The sequence below is a fragment of the Alexandromys fortis genome, unplaced genomic scaffold, assembly GCF_014885135.2.
Source record: "Alexandromys fortis isolate MF-2015 unplaced genomic scaffold, M_Fortis_MF-2015_v1.1 scaffold_38, whole genome shotgun sequence".
In the NCBI taxonomy this organism is placed as follows: domain Eukaryota; kingdom Metazoa; phylum Chordata; class Mammalia; order Rodentia; family Cricetidae; genus Alexandromys; species Alexandromys fortis.
Window position 1 is genome coordinate 3,559,554 of NW_026067916.1, and position 20,447 is coordinate 3,580,000.

At 39.5% G+C, this 20,447-nt stretch overlaps 1 protein-coding gene across 6 annotated transcripts in view; it reads left to right on the top strand.

The window, feature by feature from the left end:
- Akap9 (A-kinase anchoring protein 9) overlaps nucleotides 1–20,447 on the top strand; it is a 119,190-nt gene that overhangs the window by 8,465 nt on the left and 90,278 nt on the right. For 4 of the 6 annotated variants that reach the window (XM_050139716.1, XM_050139718.1, XM_050139721.1 and 1 more), the window contains exons 2-7: nucleotides 1,840–2,052; nucleotides 8,075–8,122; nucleotides 11,189–11,350; nucleotides 12,266–12,421; nucleotides 13,809–14,006; nucleotides 16,263–18,575. In XM_050139716.1, the coding sequence (XP_049995673.1) occupies nucleotides 1,840–2,052; nucleotides 8,075–8,122; nucleotides 11,189–11,350; nucleotides 12,266–12,421; nucleotides 13,809–14,006; nucleotides 16,263–18,575 (3,090 nt within the window). The remainder of the gene's footprint in view (nucleotides 1–1,839; nucleotides 2,053–8,074; nucleotides 8,123–11,188; nucleotides 11,351–12,265; nucleotides 12,422–13,808; nucleotides 14,007–16,262; nucleotides 18,576–20,447) is intronic. The other 2 variants (XM_050139717.1, XM_050139719.1) reach the window with 2 other exon arrangements.

The following is a 20,447-nucleotide window of genomic DNA, read 5'->3' on the forward strand; positions in this document are numbered from 1 at the left end:
AATGTTTTGCTTAGAGTTCATCTTATTACTTAGCTTTTTTTAGGATCATGAACTATAGGCTCAGTATCCTTTGTGTATAGCTGGTACCCACTTATGAGTAAGTACGTTTTATGTTTATCTTTCTGGGTCTGGGTTAACTCACCCAGTATTTTTTTTCTAATTCCATCATTTGCATGCAAAATTCAAGATGTCATTGTTTTTTTACTACTAAGTAGTACTCTAATGTGTAAATGTGCCACAGTTTGTTTTTCCATTCTTCAGTTGAGGGGCATCTAGGTTGTTTCCAGGTTCTGGCTATTACAAATAATGCTGCTGTGAACATAGTTGAACAGATGTCTTTGTATTATGAATCATAGCATTGAAGTAGTAAGTTCAGGCAAGCTTCAGACATCCTGAAGGATGGTCCCTACACTCAGACCAGCACACCCGAAGAGAAATTAAGTATAGTGGAACACACCTTTAGTTCAAGTCGTGAAACACAGCAGAGTTGTTATACAATCTTTTTCATGATTTGATTGATTATGGCTGTGAGTGTAGTGTTACTAAAATCCAAGCTAAATATAATTGATGGTTGAAGCCTGAAGTCTGTTTTGTCTATTAAGGAGAGGTGTAGATGATTTTTTTTCATAATTATTATACTGTGGTACTGTTTTATAGTTATGATTTTGTTATAAGTATTGTCATTAGTTGTTTGAATCAGTATTTTTAATAAGGGTTCAATGTTGTTCCAATCTTAATTAGATATAATTGTTGATGGTTGAAGCCTGTTTTGTCTCTATTAAGGAGAGGTGTAGATGATTTTCTTTTCATAATAATTATATGTGGTACTGTTTTATAGTCATAACTTTTTCGCAAGTATTGTCATTAGTGGTTTGAAACAGTATTTTTAATAAGGGTTCAACATTGTTCACCCACCATTGAGTTATATACGGGATGATAGTTCTGGCTATATGTTGGTATTTTATGTGTGTCCTGGCCCAGTGGTAACACGTTGTATAATATTAAAGAAGATGTTTACCTTTTCTGTTTTTTTTTTTTTTCTTTTTTCTGCCATGGTAGCTGAAAGTGTTTGTTGCTCTTTTATCCCTAAATGTTTTACTAGTCATCCATTTTTCTTATAACTTTCATCAGTGTTCAACATTTTAATGATTGCTGTGTCCTTGTTTTAATTTTTGTTGGCTTCTTTTTAAAAGAGACACCTTAAGTGTTACTGACTTTTAATTTATAGCAAGAGCTACCCAGGTTTAAACATCTCTTTAAAATAAGAAAGGTATTGTGGTGTGGATGGTAAGTAAATTGTATGACTAGGTGGCACTAGGCTATATAGTTTTATAGGCTGTAGGACTCCTGAGGGTGATATGCAAGTGACTGAGGACAAGAAAGCATCATTCTCTGAAATTTAAATTATTTCTATTTTTTCCTTTATAGCTAAGGCTACAAAACATGGTCAGAACTAAATCTTTTGGCACAAGCTAATTATCTTTAGTGTAAAGTTAAAGTCCCAGAAAACCCACGAAGGATGCATTTGACCTCCGTGTGTGTGTCGTGCTTTCCGATGGGTTAAAATCCACAGATAATACTCTGAGTGCCTCACTTCCTATTTTCTCACTCTGAGCTGATTTCTTTTTCCTTTCGGACATTTTCATTTCTTATTCCTGATTCAGAAACGTCCAGTTTCTTTGCCATGTAATAGTAACGACTCTATCAAGATCAGGACAATATCCTTTGTTTTGTCACTTGTTTTTAGTGATAGTTTGAGTTTAATAAAATGACCCAGAGTTTTAATAATGATAAAGAAAAATCTTAGATGATAATGCTGCTTTCTTTTTTCCCCTATAGCTTGCTGAGTATAGAGAAAGACAAGCCCGACGAGAAGGGAAAAAGAAGAAAAGTGTTTCAAAGAGTAAACAAGATGTGCACAGCTTAAAAATTAATCAGCAAAGTAATGGGACCTCCATAAATAGTTCTCAGTGTGTAGAATCAGCTGGGAATCCTGAGTCCACCAAAGTGAGAGCTGGACAAATAGAGAAGCAAAATGAAGTCTTTGTTAAAGTGAGTGCCTCCAGATTTTCAGCATAGTTCTGAGTGGAACCTTAGTGGGCATCAGCACACTGTGCAGTTGAATGATGACTTTTGTCCCTTCTTGCAATATTTTAGTAGCTAGACCTAAAGTATTTAATGACCTCTGAGTGAGCTTTGTGAGCTTCAGTCAACAAATATTTATTGAGCACTCACAATGCAAAGCTGAGGAAGGCAGATAGAAAGAAGGTTGGTGTAAACTCTCAGACCCGCGCCAGAAAAGTGCACCTGCTTTTCTAGAGTACAGGGGTCCACAGCCAGCCTTGTGTGTGTAACTTGGGTAGCTCTGGAAAGGGTAATATAGAAAGTATCAGTGGGAGTTAGCTAGAGTTAAAAAAAAGTCAAGGAAGCAAGTTCTTCACCGAAAGAAAAGCATTTACAAAGATAAAAGACTGAAGCAGTGGGTTGTGAGATCTGGAAACAGGAGCTTCAATTTCATATGAATCCCAAAGTGATGGCGTAGGGTGGTGGTAATTTCTGAGTTTGGAAATTCTCATAGAAAGTGCCCAGTGAATCCTAATTTCCCAAGCCCCCACCCCCTTGTCTAATGGGCAACTTTCTGAAATGGGAATTTGAATGGATCAAGATGGTTGATAAGTGGTTGACTCACTAATCAAGACCAGAGAGAGAGGGATGGGTTTCTCATGAGAGTATTGGGAGGATGGATATTATTTGAATTTTGTGGTACAGCCTGTTCTTGTAGAAATAAAATTAGAATAGATAAGGATTGTATAGGGTTTCTGTTGCTGTGATGAAATACCATGACCAAAAAGTAAGTTGGGGAGGAAAGGTTTATTCGACTTCATTTTCACATTTCTGTTCATCACTAAAAGGTTTCAGGACAGAAACCCGAATAGGATAGGAGTTGATGCAGAGGCCATGGAGGAGTGCTGCTTGCTGGCTTACTTCCCCATGACTTGCTCAGCTTATTTTTCTTATAGAACCCAGGATCAGCAGCCCAGGGATGGCACCACCCACCATGGACTGGGCCCTCCCCATTGATCACTAAATGAGAAAATGCCTACCAGCTGGACCTCAGGGAGGCCTTTTCTCTGACGCTAGCTTGTGTCAGATTGACACACAACCAGCCAGTCCAGGGATTTTAAGCCATAAAATCCAGTCACTATGTATGTCTCTTGAAAGTATGGGAATATGGCTTCAAAAGGAGAGTGAGGAGCTGAGGTTGGTAGCACATATCAGAAACTGAGCAGGTGGGAGACTGAAGTGGGGTGGCCTTGTTTCATTTCTGTTGTAATAAATAACCAGTAAAGCAACTTGCAGTGGGAGAGTTCATTTGACTTATTCCAGGTTCTAGTCCACCATTGCAGGGAAGTCCTATTGCGTCTAACAACCCCAAAGAGAAAAAATGCAGGCATGCCTAGTTTCAGCTCTCTTTCTCTACTCTCCAACAGTCTAGGATGAAAGCCCAAGCAATAGCATGAATTCTAATTGTTCTTAATAATAAAAACTCGGAGTCAGCTATCGGGGTGAAAACTGAAGGATCAGAGAAGCAGAGCAGCTAACCACTAGAGTTCTTACCTTTACCAATGCTCAGACCAAAAGGATGATCAAACTTCCTCCTCAGATTGCAGTGAGCTCCTCATTTACACACAACCAGCCAGTCCAGGCAGGGCAGTCTCCTGTCACCATATATCCCTCTCTGCTCCGAGCCATATCACTCCTGTAGTGCTGGGATCACCTTTGTGTGAGCTCTGTTTCTCTTTTAGACTGGGTCAATTTTGTGTACCCAGGGTGGCCTTTGAACTAACAGAGATCTGTCTGCCTGAGATTAAAGCAGGATTGTGTGCCACCACTGCCTGGCATCTAGTGGCTTAGTTCTGCACTCTGATCTTCAGGTAAACTTTATTTGTTAAAACAAAAATAAAATATCACCACACTTGTTACTTTTTATGTGTATTTATGATTCAAGACTCCTAATTTATTATATATTGTTGAATCATTATTGAATTGTGGTTAATGTGTGTATTGAATAAGAGCTTGAAACAGGAACGTACACACATACACACTAGAGATCATGCCCGAGCAAAACTTAACTAACACACCTTTCCTCTATAAGGCATGCCACAACATTGCTGTTCCGAAAAACACTAGACAGCACTTAAACCTCATACTTGAGGTCATTTTTAAGCAGTAAAATCAGTAATTAAAAAGTGCCAAAATGTGCCACTATGAGCCCTGGAAGGATACCGACTTGACATTGTGAAAACAAGAAAGCAACTGTTGCCCTGTTCTGTGTCATCCAGTGTTTCTACTTTGGGGCACTCTAAATTTTTCCTGTTCTGCTCATGTCCTCAAATGACCTAATAGATGTTATGAGTATTGATTTGAGGCTAGCAAATAAATATTATTAAGGAGGTGACTTCATGAAATCAAGAGTCTGAAAAAAGAAAATCAACTGTATTCTTAAATATATAATCTCTAAATATTATCCTTTTTTTAAATCTTGATAGTATACTTTGAAGTACAGAATTTTTAATTTTCGAAAAGAAATGGTGAAGGTTCGGTGAGATGGTTGAGTGAATAGAGTTACTTGCTGGCTGGACATAGTGGTGCACACCTCTAACCCCAGCATTAGAGAGGCAGAAGCAAGAGGATCTCTGATTTCTAGGCCAGCCTGGCCTATAAAGCAAGTTCTAGGACAGTCAGAGCTACATAGTAAGATCCTGTCTCTGGAAAAACAAGCAAAGAAAACAAAAGAATCAATAAAGGAAAACAACTTGCTGCCAGACCTTATGCCCTGCCTTCCGTTCCCGGGACCACATGGTGAAAGGAGAGAACCAGCTCCTGGAGGTCACGTGCCTTTCATGTCTGCTGCACACACACCGAGTCAATTGATGCCATACAGGGTATTTTTAAAGTGTTGAGAGCATATCACTGTGTTGTTTAGCGGGAACATTCAGCCCCCAGCCCCTTGAGTATCTGCTTAACTTGTGTAGCAAGTTTTATATTTAGGGCTTTCTGGAGATGTACTTTATCATTTAGAAGAGGTTCCTTTCTACGCTTAATTCATTGAGTGTTTTTATGTAATTATCTGTGAGTGCTCTGCAGACTCTACTGTGGAGGTCATCCCCAGCTCTGTGAGTGCTCAGCAGACACTCTACCGTGGAGGTCATCCCTAGCCCTGTGAGTGCTCAGCAGACACTACCGTGGAGGTCATCCCCAGCCCTGTGAGTGCTCAGCAGACACTCTACCATGGAAGTCATCTCCAGCTCTGTGAGTGCTCATCAGGCACTCTGCCATGGAGGTCATCCCCAGCCCTGTGAGTGCTCAGCAGACACTCTACCATGGAGGTCATCCCCAGCTCTGTGAGTGCTCAGCAGGCACTCTGCCATGGAGGTCATCCCCAGCCCTGTGAGTGCTCAGCAGACACTCTACCATGGAGGTCATCCCCAGCTCTGTGAGTGCTCAGCAGACACTCTACCATGGAGGTCATCCCCAGCTCTGTGAGTGCTCAGCAGACACTCTACCATGGAGGTCATCCCCAGCTCTGTGAGTGCTCAGCAGACACTCTGCCATGGAGGTCATCCCCAGCTCTGTGAGTGCTCAGCAGACATTCTACCGTGGAGGTCATCCCCAGCCCTGTGAGTGCTCAGGAGACACTCTACCATGGAGGTCATCCCCAGCCCTGTGAGTGCTCAGGAGACACTCTACCATGGAGGTCATCCCCAGCCCTGTGAGTGCTCAGGAGACACTACCGTGGAGGTCATCCCCAGCCCTGTGAGTGCTCAGCAGACACTCTACCATGGAGGTCATCCCCAGCCCACAGTTAATATTTTGTCTTGAAGGACTGCTAAATGTTGTGGTTTGTCCTCTATCCCTTGAGATGACATTAATTTAAAGGGCTGTTAGATATGGGTGAACACTGCTAGGAAAGGCAAGCTCAGGCCCTTTGGTCACCTAACGTTTCACTCAGTGGCTTCTTATAGCCTTGCAGGCTTTCAGGGTGGGTCGGAATGGTGTGGCTTGAGTTTCCTGGTTCTTTCGTGTTGTGTGGTTGCCCACCCCCCATGATGTTTTACTCAGGTTTTGTTGCTGTTAGATTACTTCAGCATTATTTCTGTTTGTTATTTGAGACACAGCATTTCATAATACCCAATTTTAAATTTGTGATGGTTAAATCCATCATTTGTGATCTTCAAAATGTTTCTGTTGACCAATAATTTTTCTTGTGAACAATCCATACTTTCCCGTTCCTTTGTGTGCCTTTTTTTTAACTAAACATTTTAAATAATGAGGCAACTTTGGCATAGGTTTTGGTTTCAAGATGGATTTTTTTTTAACATTATAGCATATTGATATTTGGATTCCTTACTGTAGTCTATCATTTTGAATGCAATAACTTTTGTTAATCTTTTTTTTTTTTTTGATACACGATCTCTCTGTGTAGTCCTAGACAGCCTCCCTAGTGCTGGGATTAAAGATGTCCACCATCTCCCCGGGCTAATCATTCTGTTTATTGTATTTTAGGGGAAGGGGTGGTTATTTTTGAGACACAGTTTCTCTATGTGGCCATGGCTTCCTCTGTATACCATGCTGGCCTTGAGCTCACAGAGATCCACCTGTCTGTCTCTTCCAAGTAGGATTAAAGGTCTGTGCCACTGCCACCCAACTAGTCTGTTTATTCTTGATACCGGTTTTTAATATGCAGTGTGTACTTAATTATCATATGGAGGGATTGCGTCATGGAAATCTTTAGATTTAGAAGAGAGCATCATGGCTGGGACGAGCCCAGTCCCTAGAACTCCCATTAAAATGCTGAGAATGGTAGCTTAAATTTGTAACCCCATTACAAAATTAGGGAAACATGGAAGGATTCCTGGGGCTCAGTGGTTACCTAGCTTCTCCTAATTAGTGAGTTCAGGTCAGTGAGAGACCTTGTCTCAAAGCAGATCAGCTGCCATCCCAAGGATGACACCGAAGGTAGCCTCTGGCCTCTACATGTGTGCACAAATACACACACACACATACATACATACATACATACATAAGCAGAACCTCGTGAGTTAGGACTCGTTGTTAGAGGATTTTAGACTAGAGACAAGTTTATTTTCCTGCCAGCAGTTGCTACTTCTTGGGAAGGCCATTGCAGAACTTGACCTTAAATGTCAAATAATATTTCTGTAGGAGTAGATGAGGAATTAGTGATAGTTAATATTCATAAACTCTCTGAATTTCATGTTAGAGGTGTGTGTGTGTTTTTTACAATAAAACAACACTTTGGGAATTAGAAAAATTAAGATTTATTTCTTTATTCTATTCCCTACTTCACACTTGAGAGAAGCTTTGAATGCCACCGAACTCAAATTCTGGGTTAAAGCAAAATTGTTTCATTTTATTTTATTATTTTATATGTATGGGTATTTTGGCTATAGGGGTTTATGCTAGCTTCCCATACAATGCAGTGCCCATGGAGGCCAGAAGAGAGCGCTAGATCCCTTGGAACTGGAGTTAGAGCTAGCTGCTTGTGGACCCCTTGGCAAGAGCAGCAAATGCTCTTACCTGCTGAGCCATTCCTGTAGCCTCCTGCGAATGTTTTAAGTGAATGGTTTTTAAGCCGTAAAAGGATTATATCAACAAAGGGTGTTATTTCTCTTCAAATAATTACTTTTAGCATGAAGATCTGGCAATACTTTTGAAGAAATGACACTCCAGATAATATCATTTAGGACTCTTATTTAGGAGTTATAAAGTTTAGAGAAATTATACTTTGGTACTTTTGGCTTACAAAGGGTAGATACTGTATATAAGAGCATGTCCTCTTGTTTTTTTAATATGGAGAAAATACTAATGGTTAGACAGTAATTCACAGGTGATAGTTTAAAAGATCTGAATACTTTGTGCTAGGTTTGGAAGCATATTACCTGGCTTGTGAGCATTTTATGTAGTAGCTACATTATGCTACCAACAGCATTGCTTAGTGGAAGTAAAATATGGGGAGACGGCATCATTGTAAATTGTTTTACTTTTCTTTTAGCCCGAAGGTGAAATTTCTTCCTTAGCCGACAACCATAGTTCTTTAGAGGTAAGATTACCATTTCATAACATTATATAAATAATGTTATAAGTAAAGATAGTCATTTTATTCACTAAAATTATTGGTTGTTGATGCTTTAACCTTTTACATGGTTTTGTTGCATTTCTCTACAATAAAATAACAGCATATGGGTTAGGAAGTCACAGACACGTTCTACTGCTGCCATTTTTCACAGTGTTCACTGACATATTAACTATTCCATAGTTTTATCTTTAAATACATAAAGATTCTGGTCAGTGTCTGGGAGAGGCTCTAGTCCTGGCTTTCTAGATGAAAGACCACCGGGGACTGGTCTTATTTAGCGCATATGTGTGTGTATATATATATATAATATATATATTATATATATTATATATATATACAGTTTGTTCTGAGTAAAGCTTTTCACAAATGTGTGGATTTGCACTAACCTTAGGAACGTTTTGTGATGTTAGGTGAGAAACTCTCAACCAGATGAGATTTCTTTATGTGATGATGATAAGTGTGTGTTATTTGTCTTCATCTTTTAAATATGGTAACCATTTCTTTGGTCCACAGAGAACATAAAAACATTTCTCTTTCTCTAAATGTGTCAGCAATTCGTGTATTTCATAAGTTTCGATATGTTGCAGATTGCAAATAGAAAAGAGAACCATTTATGCTTAAATAAGCATAGCACAATTTTATATAAATAATATGGGTAGAACCTTTGATACTTAACAAATTTAATGTGTTTTGGAGCTAAGAATATACTTACTAATAGACCAGGAAAATAACCAACAACAAATAAATAAATGGGTGTCTGATTCACAGTATGTAAAATTTCCTGTGTGGTCAGTATGAATTTAAAATCACAACCTCTAAAAACTATCATTCAAGAATACTATGCCAAAACAGTTGTCTTTTAGAGTAGAAGAAATCGAAACTTTTAAAGATGAGTACAAACTAAAGCCATTCGTGTCAACCAAGCTAGTCACACACACAGATAAAACAGACACAGTCTCAGTCACAAAAGCACAGAGAAGAGCAAGCATAGAAAGAGTAGATGAACCAAGAAAAAATAGGAAAAAGCCACTTATGTCTCACTCTGCAAATCAACAAACGCCTAATATAGATGGGGGCACAAAAAAGCAAAACCAAAACAAGAAAACTTGAAACAACCAGAAAACAATCAACAGAGTTCTAGGAAATAGCAAAGTATTCTCAATAATAGCACTAATTATAATTAGTCTCTACTTTCCAATTAAAAGACACAATTAATTGGCTGAAAAAAATAAACAAGATACAATTATTTGTTGTCTGTGAGAAATACATCTTACTGGCACAGACACACAACAGTGAAAATGAGTGCATCAGAGTCCATACGCCAGGCAAGAGGAAGCCTGAAAAAGCAACACAGGAGTAGGTGCACTCATACCTGATAAAGTGCACTTTATACTGAAGTTTACCAGAAAGAGTAAAGAAGGTTGCTGCATGTTAATAATGCAAGATCAGTCCTGTCTAGTTCTTGCAACGCAGTCAGTATGCCAGAGAAAGTGAATGCTCCATAGAAGATGGAGGCCTTTAAGTATTTGCCCATTTTACATGTTTGATCATCATTACTGTCTTATCCCAACAGGGAACTTTCCTTCACTAGTTCCTCTCTAATACTTCAGGTGCCTTGGTCAGGGTTGGCCATCAGATCCTGGCAGGTTCTTCCAGTATGAACTACAAGTACTGACTCATTCCCAGCCTTCAGTACTCTGGCTTGGTGGAGATGGGCATTGCTGTGACTAAGGTTAACTTCCTAAATGATTTGGGACCCATTGCCAAGTGTGATGCTGAAGCATTTAGGGAAGTGGTTTAGGTTGGTGCAAACATTTCTATATTACACAGTTGGGTTTCAGCTTTTCGCATGCCTGTCTGGTGGCTGAGAAAGCAATTATGATCGTAGAAGACTATGATGAACAGTGTACTTAGGAGCCTTCTACTGGGGCCTCCTTCACTGTGCCTGTCAACTATAGTATCCTGTTGCCTAGGCTACCAAAGTGATCTTTCATCTTAGAGAAGACCAGACAGATGAAGAGGAGAAGTGTTGAAGGGCCTTTTCTGGGGCTGGGGAGGTGGCTTAGTCAGTAAAGTACTTGTTGTACAGCATGAAGTCCTGGGTGTGGTTTCTCTGCACCCATGGTAAGTACAGGTGTGGTTGTTAGTTTCTGTAATTACAGCACCGGGGAGGCCAAGACAGGAAGATCCCTGGGACTTCGGGGTCATCACTCTTCCTGAATCAGTGAGTTCCAGGTTCAGTGAGAATCCCTACCTCAAAGAATAAGTTGAACTCTGACCTCACATCCACACACTCGAAAGTCATAGCAGACCATAGTCTATCCAATTCCCCTCTATATGGAGAAGCAGTATGAGGGGAATTAGTGGTGATTGGAAGAGGAGCAGGTGCATTGTAAGCACTCAGGTGTTTGAGGAATGATTGACATTTGAACTTGTTATATGTGTTCTTGATGCTTGAACTGAGCAAAGTGCTTGTGAGACAAGCATGAGCCAGGGTCCTTCGCACCCACATGGAAAGTATGAAAATGTGTGTCTGTAGTCCCCTCACTAGGGAGCCATAGATGGAGGATCCCTGGGGCTAGCTGCCCAGTAAGTGTAGTTGAAGTTGCAGTCCCCATGCTCAGTGAAATACTGTTGTCAGGTAAATTACATTCAGTTTAAGATCATAATATATCAGAATTTTTTTTTTTTTTTACGGATAAATGGCTGCTGTTTTGTGGCAAAAACAGGAAAGCCTGCCAATTGTATTTATAGTATAGCAATTATACCACTCATGATACTAACGTTTTATACTGTGTAAAGACCCCAGCTTACTAACAAAGCTTTTCCTGCATATACTTTTTATAGTGCAGAACTCCTGTATGCTGTTCAGGTATGTATCTCATTAACAAGAGAGCAGGTTTTTCCACTAATGAACCCACAGGATATGGGAATGTTTTAAAATGGACTTTGCTGTGGAATTTTAAATTTCATCCCTCTCCCTGAGGCGTGTTGTTAGTACTGAATTATTAAAACCTTGGATTGATTTAGGAAGAAGAATTTGATAATTGTTCTCAACAAGGAGCTCTGTCCAGTCAGACCTGTCTGGAGATGATGGAAAATGAGCTGGCTGGAAAACAGCTTACGATTGAAGAACTGACTGGAGAACTGGAAGAAAGGAGGGCCACCTGTGGGCCTGAAGTAATGCAGAGGGTGAGCTCGCCTCCCGTGGCTTTAGTTTGTTGTGCATGTGGATGGAAGTGCATGTGTGCTCTTTACACATGGGGCTCTGCAGTGGCCACTTAGGGCATCTTGTAATTTTGTTCTTGTACATAGCATAAACAAGGCTGTTTAAAATTAGGATTGTAGAAACACAGCTGAGATAGTCACACTTAAAATTTAACTGCGTAATCTAGAGTGAAATCACTCCTGTGAAGACTGTGTGTGTGTGTGTGTGTGTGTGTGTGTGTATGTGTGTATGTGTGTGTGTGTGTGTGTGTGTGTGTGTGTGTGATCAGTCTGGGATGAAATTGGTGTAAACCACAAGACAATGTGACTTAAAACCATTAAGAATGCGAGTCCCTTATAAGGGTTACACTGACATCTGCTATGCGGGAAGTCAAGATGAAATCAATGAGGATAGGACACTGATGAAAATGGCAGCATACTTCCATTCCATCCTCTTCAGAAAAAAGCTGGGGTTAAATGTGCATGTTGGTGTTACCTAGAAACACAAAGTATAAAGACACCTCTATAAGAAAATATGGAAAAGTCAACCTAAATATATTCTCTTCCTTAACGCAGAGACATGTTTTGTTGTTGTTGTTATTTGTTTGTTTTTGTTTTTTTGAGACAGGGTTTCTCAGGAGCTATGGAGCCAGTAGTCCTGAAACTCACTCTGTAGAGTAGGCTGGTCTCGAACTACAGAGATCTACCTGCCTCTGCCTCCCAAGTGCTGGGATTAAAGACATGTGCCACCACCACTCAGCTAGATAACAAGTTTTCAAAGTCAGTTTTGAAATAAAACTAATTTGGATAGTCCAGTAGCTTTCGTGGAAGAATACTTATTTTGGTAAAAGAATAAAAACCTAAAAGCTAGTATTTACAGTTTTCACTGATTTCTTCTAGTTATACGAATTTGAAGCTGCCGTTAAGCAAAGAGACTGCATCATCACTCAGCTGATTGCTAACCTGCAGCAGGCTAACAAAGAAAAGGATGAGACAATGAGAGAATTTTCCAAGTTAACCGAACAAAGTCAAAAATTACAGATTCAGTTCCAGCATGTAAGTATTATGAGTACAACAAAGTTTATTAGTGTTTTTAGCAATGAATTATATACTTTTTCATTTTCCAGAACAAATCAAAGACTCAATTTGCTTCTTTTAGTGTACTACCTTAGTGACCTGAAAAAAAACTGGTAAATTTGTGTTGTTATATAGTAGCCAATAATTGTTTGTTTGTTTTTGAGACAGGGCTTCTCTTTGTAGCTTCAGAGACCTTCCTGGAACTCACTCTTTAGACCATACTAGCTTCCTAATAGAGATCCGCCTGCCTCTGCCTCACAAGTGCTGGGATTAAAGGCGTGCGCCACTACCAGCACACAGCATAACCACGGTTTTTAATTCATATCTTGTGAGTCATTCCCTACTATTATTTAAACTAAACTCCCTATTTCTGTTTTGAAATTCTACAAAACCTTACTGTGGTGGACTGGATGGATTTTTACAGACATTGCTCTGTAGTTGCCCTGGACATCTGCAGTCCTGGCATGGTTTTATTAGGTTCTAAATGGTAACTGAACCTACCCCTCCCATTTACTTTAAGTTTGCCTTGGGAATCCATCCTGGCTAGTTTATGTCAGCTTGAAACAAGCTTAGAGTTATCTGAAAGAAGGAAACCTCAGTTGAGAAAATGACTCCAAAAGATCGGGCTGTGAGACAGTTTCTTAATTAGTGATTGGTGGAGGAGGGCTCAGTCCCCTTCTGAGTGTTGCTATCCCTGAGGTGACCCTGGGTTCTGTAAGAAAGCAGGCTGAACAAGCCATGAGGGACAGGCCAGCAATCAGCATCCTCCAGAGCCTCTGGATCAGCTCCTGCTCCAGGTTCCTACCCTGTTTGAGTTCCTGTCCTGACTTCCTTTGATGATGCTATAATGTGGAAGCAATAAGGCAAATAAATCCTCTCCTCCCCATCTTGCTTTTGGTCATGTGTTTCATCATTCAGTAATAGTAACCCCGACTAAAGCAGAATCCGATTGCATTGGTCAGAGTTTGATAGCAAGTAACACAAAACAACTTGCAACATATTAAACCAGAGAGCTTAATGTAAGTATACAGGCGTCTTGTAGGATTTAGGGGCAGAAATATAACCAAGACTCTGAAAGAGATTGGAGCTAGAGTCTGAAAAGTCACCAGAATGCAGAAGTCCCTTCTGGGTATACCCCACTTACTCCCAGCAACGTGGCCTCAGTCCTGTGACCCTCACTAGACCTGCTTTCTCTGAAGGATCATATGAATGATGATTTAATGGCTCAGTCAGTCCAGTCCTAGCAACAGCAGATCTCAAACCCCTGAAGTGAACAGAGGTCACAGAGAGCCAGTGTCAGCAGGCCACCCCAGGAGTCTGCTGGCACACAGAGTTCAGTATGCTGAAGGTTCTTTCTGTGTTCAAGTTGCAGGCTAGTGAAACGTTGCGTAGCAACACTCACAGCAGCACTGCTACAGAGCTACTTCATGTCAAGCAACAAGTCATGGCTCAGCAGCAGCAGCTGGAAGAACAAGACAGACTATTAAAGGATCATCAGAAAAAGGAGGAGGAGTTCAAAATACAGATGACTGTTCTGCAAGAGAAAATTAAAGTATGTGAAATGGTAAGGATGTCAGCTAGCTTTGGAATTTTCTTTTTCATGTGTCTTAAGCATATGAATTAGAAAATTTTATAATTCAAACTCTGAATATGGAAAATAATTGCAATTGAGAATCTCACACTCACAACTGTGTATCTCATACTAGGAGTTGCTCAGGTTATACTACTACCACAATTGTATTCCTTAAAGGGATGTGTGCATGTTATCTGGAGTCTCAGTAGAGCCTAAATTTGTAACTCAAATATCTATCTTGTAGCATCTGAAGTATTCCCATCTATTTTAGCTATGATACAGAAATTCTGAAAGTATTTTTGTCACAAGGTAAAATTTTATAGATTTAGTTGCAAGAAATAAGTGTTGTTTATTCTCTTTCTGCAAATATTTTCCTTCTTGGAAACATTTAGAAATTAAGGCTCTTTGGGGCCATAGCATTATGTACCACATAGATTATAATCTTAAATTCTAGGAACAACTCATCCTAAAAGATTTGCTTTCATTGATTTTCAAATGAGAAATGAAAATTTAAAAGTGATTGTTGCTGCCTGGCCTACTCCTGCATCTACTCCATGCCTGGGGCAGGGCAGAGCTCCTGAATCACACTTATGTAAGAAAATGTCTTATAAAACATAGCAAATCAGAAACACAATCGGATTTTGTTTTGTAGGCTCAGGAAACTCATTTAGGTATTATCTGAGTCCTGTGCTAGAGCAGAGGTGAACTCAGATTGTTCCAAGTTCAAGGGGCTGTTGAAAATTTCAAGTATATGGTTGGGTCCTTTGGATTTTGTTTTCTTTCCATGGACAAATGAATTTAACAGAACAAATACTAGTTAGAAGGTTCTTTAGTGAGCAGAAGGGAGGATGTTAGCACTGGGATATTGTGGCATTAGGCGGAGATAAACTGATCTATGCATCTCATTGTAGTGAAGTGGATGCCGGTGGACTCAGTTCTTCAGTCCTGTTTACCACAATTTCCCAACATCATTTTTTGTTTGTTGGTTTTTGTTTTTGATTGTTTATATTGAGTATAGTTTAATGATCCTTCTGGCTCTTGAGTGCTGTCAATGTGTATAAGCATGTCTGACTCAGGGTATGGTCTTTCCAGAGGGACCATAATCCTCAAAGGCTGAAGGCACTTTGGTGTTTTACATGAATTGTCCTTAGAGGGAGCTCCCAGCACTTCCTTCAGAGGGCTTTGCCAAGGACTTTTGTGATATAATTTACCTGCTTCTAATGGCTCTGACCAGTTCTGTAGATTTTATTTCATGCTTATTATTTGGGTCTGAAGCCTTTGTTCACAGAGAAAACTAAATAGCAGATCCAAAACTCTACTCCACTTGGGGCTTTAATGCGATTGTGATGTGACTGTGTTTGATGTGTCTTCTGGGCTCAGCTGTTATCAACAGTTGTATAATCGGCCTCTGACGGGAACTTTCTTTTCTGTTTTCAAGCTTCTGTTTGAAGTGAAACTGTAGTTCCAGCTCAATATGTCAGGAATATTATAGTTGTCGAAGATGTCACTGAAATGCCCGGCAGTGAAGTTAAGACAGACTCACAGGAAATCTCTTCTTATTGCAGAGCTTTTGGCATTGGAACACCTTCAGATCCCTAGAGTTCATGGGAGTCACCTGGACTTACTTTTAGATTTTTTTCTGAGTATTCAAAGAGTGCATAGTGATATAATTAACCGTCAGAATATTAAATTATTGGAATATTGATCCGTTAGTTAATTTTAAAAGTGAAGATATAATGGGTTAGTAAAGATTTAGTGTTTTCTTAATTATTTCAGTCATTTATTTGTCTGGAGAGTGAACTCAGGGCATCAGAGCCATCTCGTCAGCCTAGCAGTATTTTATTTTCCTTCTTTTTTTCATTCCTTTTGGCAGTGCTGGGAGTAGAACCCAGGATCTCATGCATGCCAAACAAATTTTCAATTTAAAAATCTGTTACATTTTATATTTTAAAATTTTTAATCATGTTCTTTCCTATCTTCCCAAATTCTCCCCACTTCCCTTAATTAAAATTTTTAATCACACTAAATGCAGTTCAATATTTCTTCCTAAGAAGATGTGAACTGTTGTATAGCTATTGTTTGCTCCAAGTGTCTAGGTATGCAAGTCTTATCATGGAAAAAGTAGAGCGGTGGGCACAGCCATTAACTTTTTATAGAAGATTTAAAATGTGACTTTATCTGTCTTTTGATAATAAAGTTAAGCAACAAAGTTACTAGAAGTTTTTACACTTTTTTTTTCTTCTGAAGGAACAAGATAAAAAAGTAGAAAGCGCTAATAACAAACTAGAGGAGAAGCAGGCAGTTATTGAAGCACTGAATACAAGACTAATAGAAGAAGAGAAAAAAACTGCTGCACTAACTAATCGAGTAACAACTGCTGATCAGTTAGTAGGAGACTTAAAAGGACAGCTTGTAGAGAAAGACCAAGAGACCGAGAGCTTAAAGCTTGAACTAGCCGATTCTAAGCAAAAAGTGGAGCAATCTTCCGTGGAAATGAAACAGTATATGGAGACAATCGAAGAGCTACAAAAGAAAAATTATGAAGTAAACTTTTCAGAAACCGGCATAATGCAAAAAATGGAAAAAGAAACAGAACAGAAATTAGCACAACTCCAAGCAGAGCTCGATGAGGAGTATGGAAAACAGATTGTGCAAATGAAGCAAGAATTAATAAAACAACACATGAACCAGATAGAGGATCTTAAATCCCAGCATAAGGGAGAAATGGAGAACACTTTAAAATCACGCGGAAATCCAGCAGTTAATGACGAGCAAGTAAAGTTACTGAGCGCAACAATGAATGAACTGAATATGAAAGTACAGCATACTCTGTATCAGAAGGAGAAATTCAGGGAAGAGCTGCGGGTAGTAAAGCTGGAAAAGTGTGCTCTCCAGAGTCAATCGAATGCTCTTCTAGAAGAATTGAGTGCTTTAAGAGACCAAATCCAGAGAGCCAAGCAGACAATATCTGAACAAGAAAGTAAATTGAATGAAGCTGGCAAGTCCCTCAGCATGGTTGAGGACTTAAAAGCTGAGGTTACGGCTGCATTTGAGTCCAGGAAGGAACTCGAATTAAAACACGAAACAGAAATTACAAATTATAAGATAAAACTTGAAATGTTAGAAAAAGAAAAGAACGCAGTCTTAGATAAAATGGCAGAGTCCCAGGAAGCTGAATTGGACCGGTTGAGAACGCAGCTCCTCTTCAGCCATGAAGAAGAGCTTTCTAAACTAAAAGAAGATCTAGAAGTTGAACACCGGTTAAATATTGAAAAACTTAAAGCTAATTTGGGGCTTCAGTATAAGATGCAGATAGATGACTTACAAAACGAAATGAGTAAGAAGATGGAAGCTATGCAGTGTGAGAAAGACAGCTTGTTGAGTAAGCAGAGCCAGCTCATCTTAGAGATTACCGACTTAAAAGACTTGCAGGAGTCACGGAATTTTCAGATGAATGAAATCAAAAAAGAAATTGAGACCCTCAGACAAGAAGAAAAGGAAAAGGGTACCCTTGAACAGGAAATTCAGGAGTTACAACTTAAAACTGAACAATTAGAAAAAATACTAAAAGCAAAAGAGGAGGACCTACAAGAAAAATGTGTAGAACTTGAAGCAGAGAATAGCATTCTTAAAGATGAGAAGAAAGTTCTCGAAGACATGGTGAAAGTTTACACTCCTGTGGAAGAAGAAGAAAAATTAAGTGCTTTAGCTTCTGGTATATACACATCAAAAGACTGTAGCTGGCAAAAAGAGATTGATATGCTTAGACAGGAAAAGGAAGACCTAAAACAACAGTGTATTCACCTAAGTAAGGAGGTCGAGATGCAGAGGAATACATTTTCCTTTGCTGAAAAGAACTTTGAAGTTAATTATCAAGAGTTACAGGAAGAATATGCATGCCTCCTCAAGGCAAGAGACATCCAGACTAAGCAGGCATTAGAGTATGAACACAAAGTCAAAGCGCTGACCGAAGAGCTGCAGTTGCAGAGAGGAGGCCGGGTGATGCAGGAAGGGAGGCATGCTCAGTTAACTGATGCTGCGACTTTCACAGCTGAGCCGCTGGAAGTCAGAGAATTAGTTGAAAAGGATAACATTGAATTTATGGAAAAACTGAAGGTAACTGAGCAAGAAAAACTAGAGCTCTCGGAGAAACTTTCTGTCCTCTCAGAACAGTTAAAGCAGACACGTGATGAGGTTAACTGTCTAAGTGCAGAGGTTAAATTATTAAGTCAAGACAAGGAAGAGCTCCTGTTACGATGCAGAGAGTTGGAGGTTCCCACCAACCCCAAGGGAATAGAAAATGCCGTTGTGTGCCCTGCGCAGTTGAGGAAAACTGAGCTTACGACAGGAACGGACGCCCATTCTGGAGGATGTGATTCTAAAATCAGTAAAGATTTGCTAGAAGAATCAAAAATAATGATAGAAGATAAAATTCCCTTTAAAGGAAGTGGAGAAGACTTGAGATTGCCAACAAGAACAACTGAACCATCTCATGGTTTAGTTGAGCCATTCGAGAAGGAAAAACTCGAGCAAGAGCTTTGTGCTCTTAAATCCACGCAGGTACGTCCACATGCGCATAAAAAATCATAGTGAGAACACACATTTCACACCAAGACAGTTGTCATTTTCATGAAGCAGTAGTCCATATTCTTACCAGAAAGTGGTGAACCCTTTCATGTTACTATCATTTTTGAAAATCAGTTGTCATTTTTACTTAAATATTGTTGCTTTTCAATTAATCTCGTATATATGCTGCTCAGAAAATAAGGTAAGTTAATCATTTTTACATGATTTTTTTAAATATAATTTTTTATTGAAAAAAAAATTTTTCCGCCTCCTCCCCGCCTCCCATTTCCCTCCCCGTCTCCCTTTTCCCCCTCCTCCCTCTCCTCTCCCCCTCTCCCCACTCCTTTCCCCCTCCTTCTCCAGTCTGAGGGGCAGTCAGGGTTCCCTGCCCTGTGGAAAGTCCAAAGTCCTCCCCGCTCCATCCTGGTCTAGGAAGGTGGACATCCAAACTGGCTAGGCTCCCATAAAGCCAGAACATGAAGTAGGATCAAAACCCAGTGGCATTGTCCTTGGCTTCTCAGCAGCCCTCATTGTCCGCCATATTCAGAGAGTCCGGTTTTATCCCATGCTTTTTCAGTCGCAGTCCAGCTGGCCTTGGTGAGCTCACAATAGATCAGCCCCACTGTCTCCGTGGGTGGGTGCACCCCTCGTGGTCCTGACTTCTTTGCTCATATTCTCCCTCCTTCTGCTCCTCCTTGGGACATTGGGAGCTCAGTCCGGTGCTCCAGTGTGGGTCTCTGTCTCTATGGATCAACATAGTAAAAATGGCATTCTACCAAAGGCAATTTATAGATTCAATGCAATCCCCATCAAGGTCCCATCAAAATTCTTCACAGATCTTGAGAGGACAATAATCAACTTTATATGGAAAAACAAAAACCCAGGATTGCCAAAACAATCTTATACAATAAAGGAACTTCCGGAGGCATTACCATCCCTGACTTCAAACTCTATTACAGAGCTTCAGTATTGAAAACAGCTTGGTATTGGCATAAAAACAGAGAAGTTGACCAATGGAATCTTACATGATTTTTTTAAAGAGAAGAGTTAAGAGACTTCTTTTTATTTTTTTAAATATTTATTTATTTATTCTGTATACAATATTCTGTCTGTGTGTATGTCTACAGGCCAGAAGAGGGCACGAGACCCCATTACAGATGGTTGTGAGCCACCATGTGGTTGTTGGGAATTGAACTCAGGACCTTTGGAAGAGCAGGCAATGCTTGTAACCTCTGAGCCATTTCTCCAGCTCCTGAGACTTCTTTTTATTAACTACATTTTTTATTTCTACTTTATTGTACTTATAATACATTTATTAACTACATTATAATCATATTTTAGTATCAAAGATTATATTTTAGAGTTTTTCATACTGTTTTCTGATATAAAATTTCAGTTAAAATTACACAGTTATTTTTTTAAAAAACCTTTTTAAAGTTTTTTACTGCTCTATAAATTATTCATTGGTTATGGAATTATATTTCTGGAGGTGTGGCTTAAGGCCTAGAGGTTTCTGATTCTTTGATTTGAATGAGAGAAACATAATATTAACTCTGAATATAAGTGAAGAATTTTTAAAAATGCATATAATACATGTTCTTGTTTTGTTCTGTTGATGCATTAAGCCTATCCAAAAGCAGATTAGTTGCAGAAAGTATCATTTGGTTTGTAAATATTGTTTGGCTGCAGTTCATCATTAAGGAAGTGAGAGCAGATACAAAATCAGGAATAAAGTAGAAAAGCATAGAGGAATGCCTCTTGCTGCCTTACTCACTGGTTCATGCTTGGCTAGCTTTCCTATATAGCTTGGGACCACCTGCCCACATAATGGTGCTATTCACAGCGGGCTCCTACATCAATTGACAG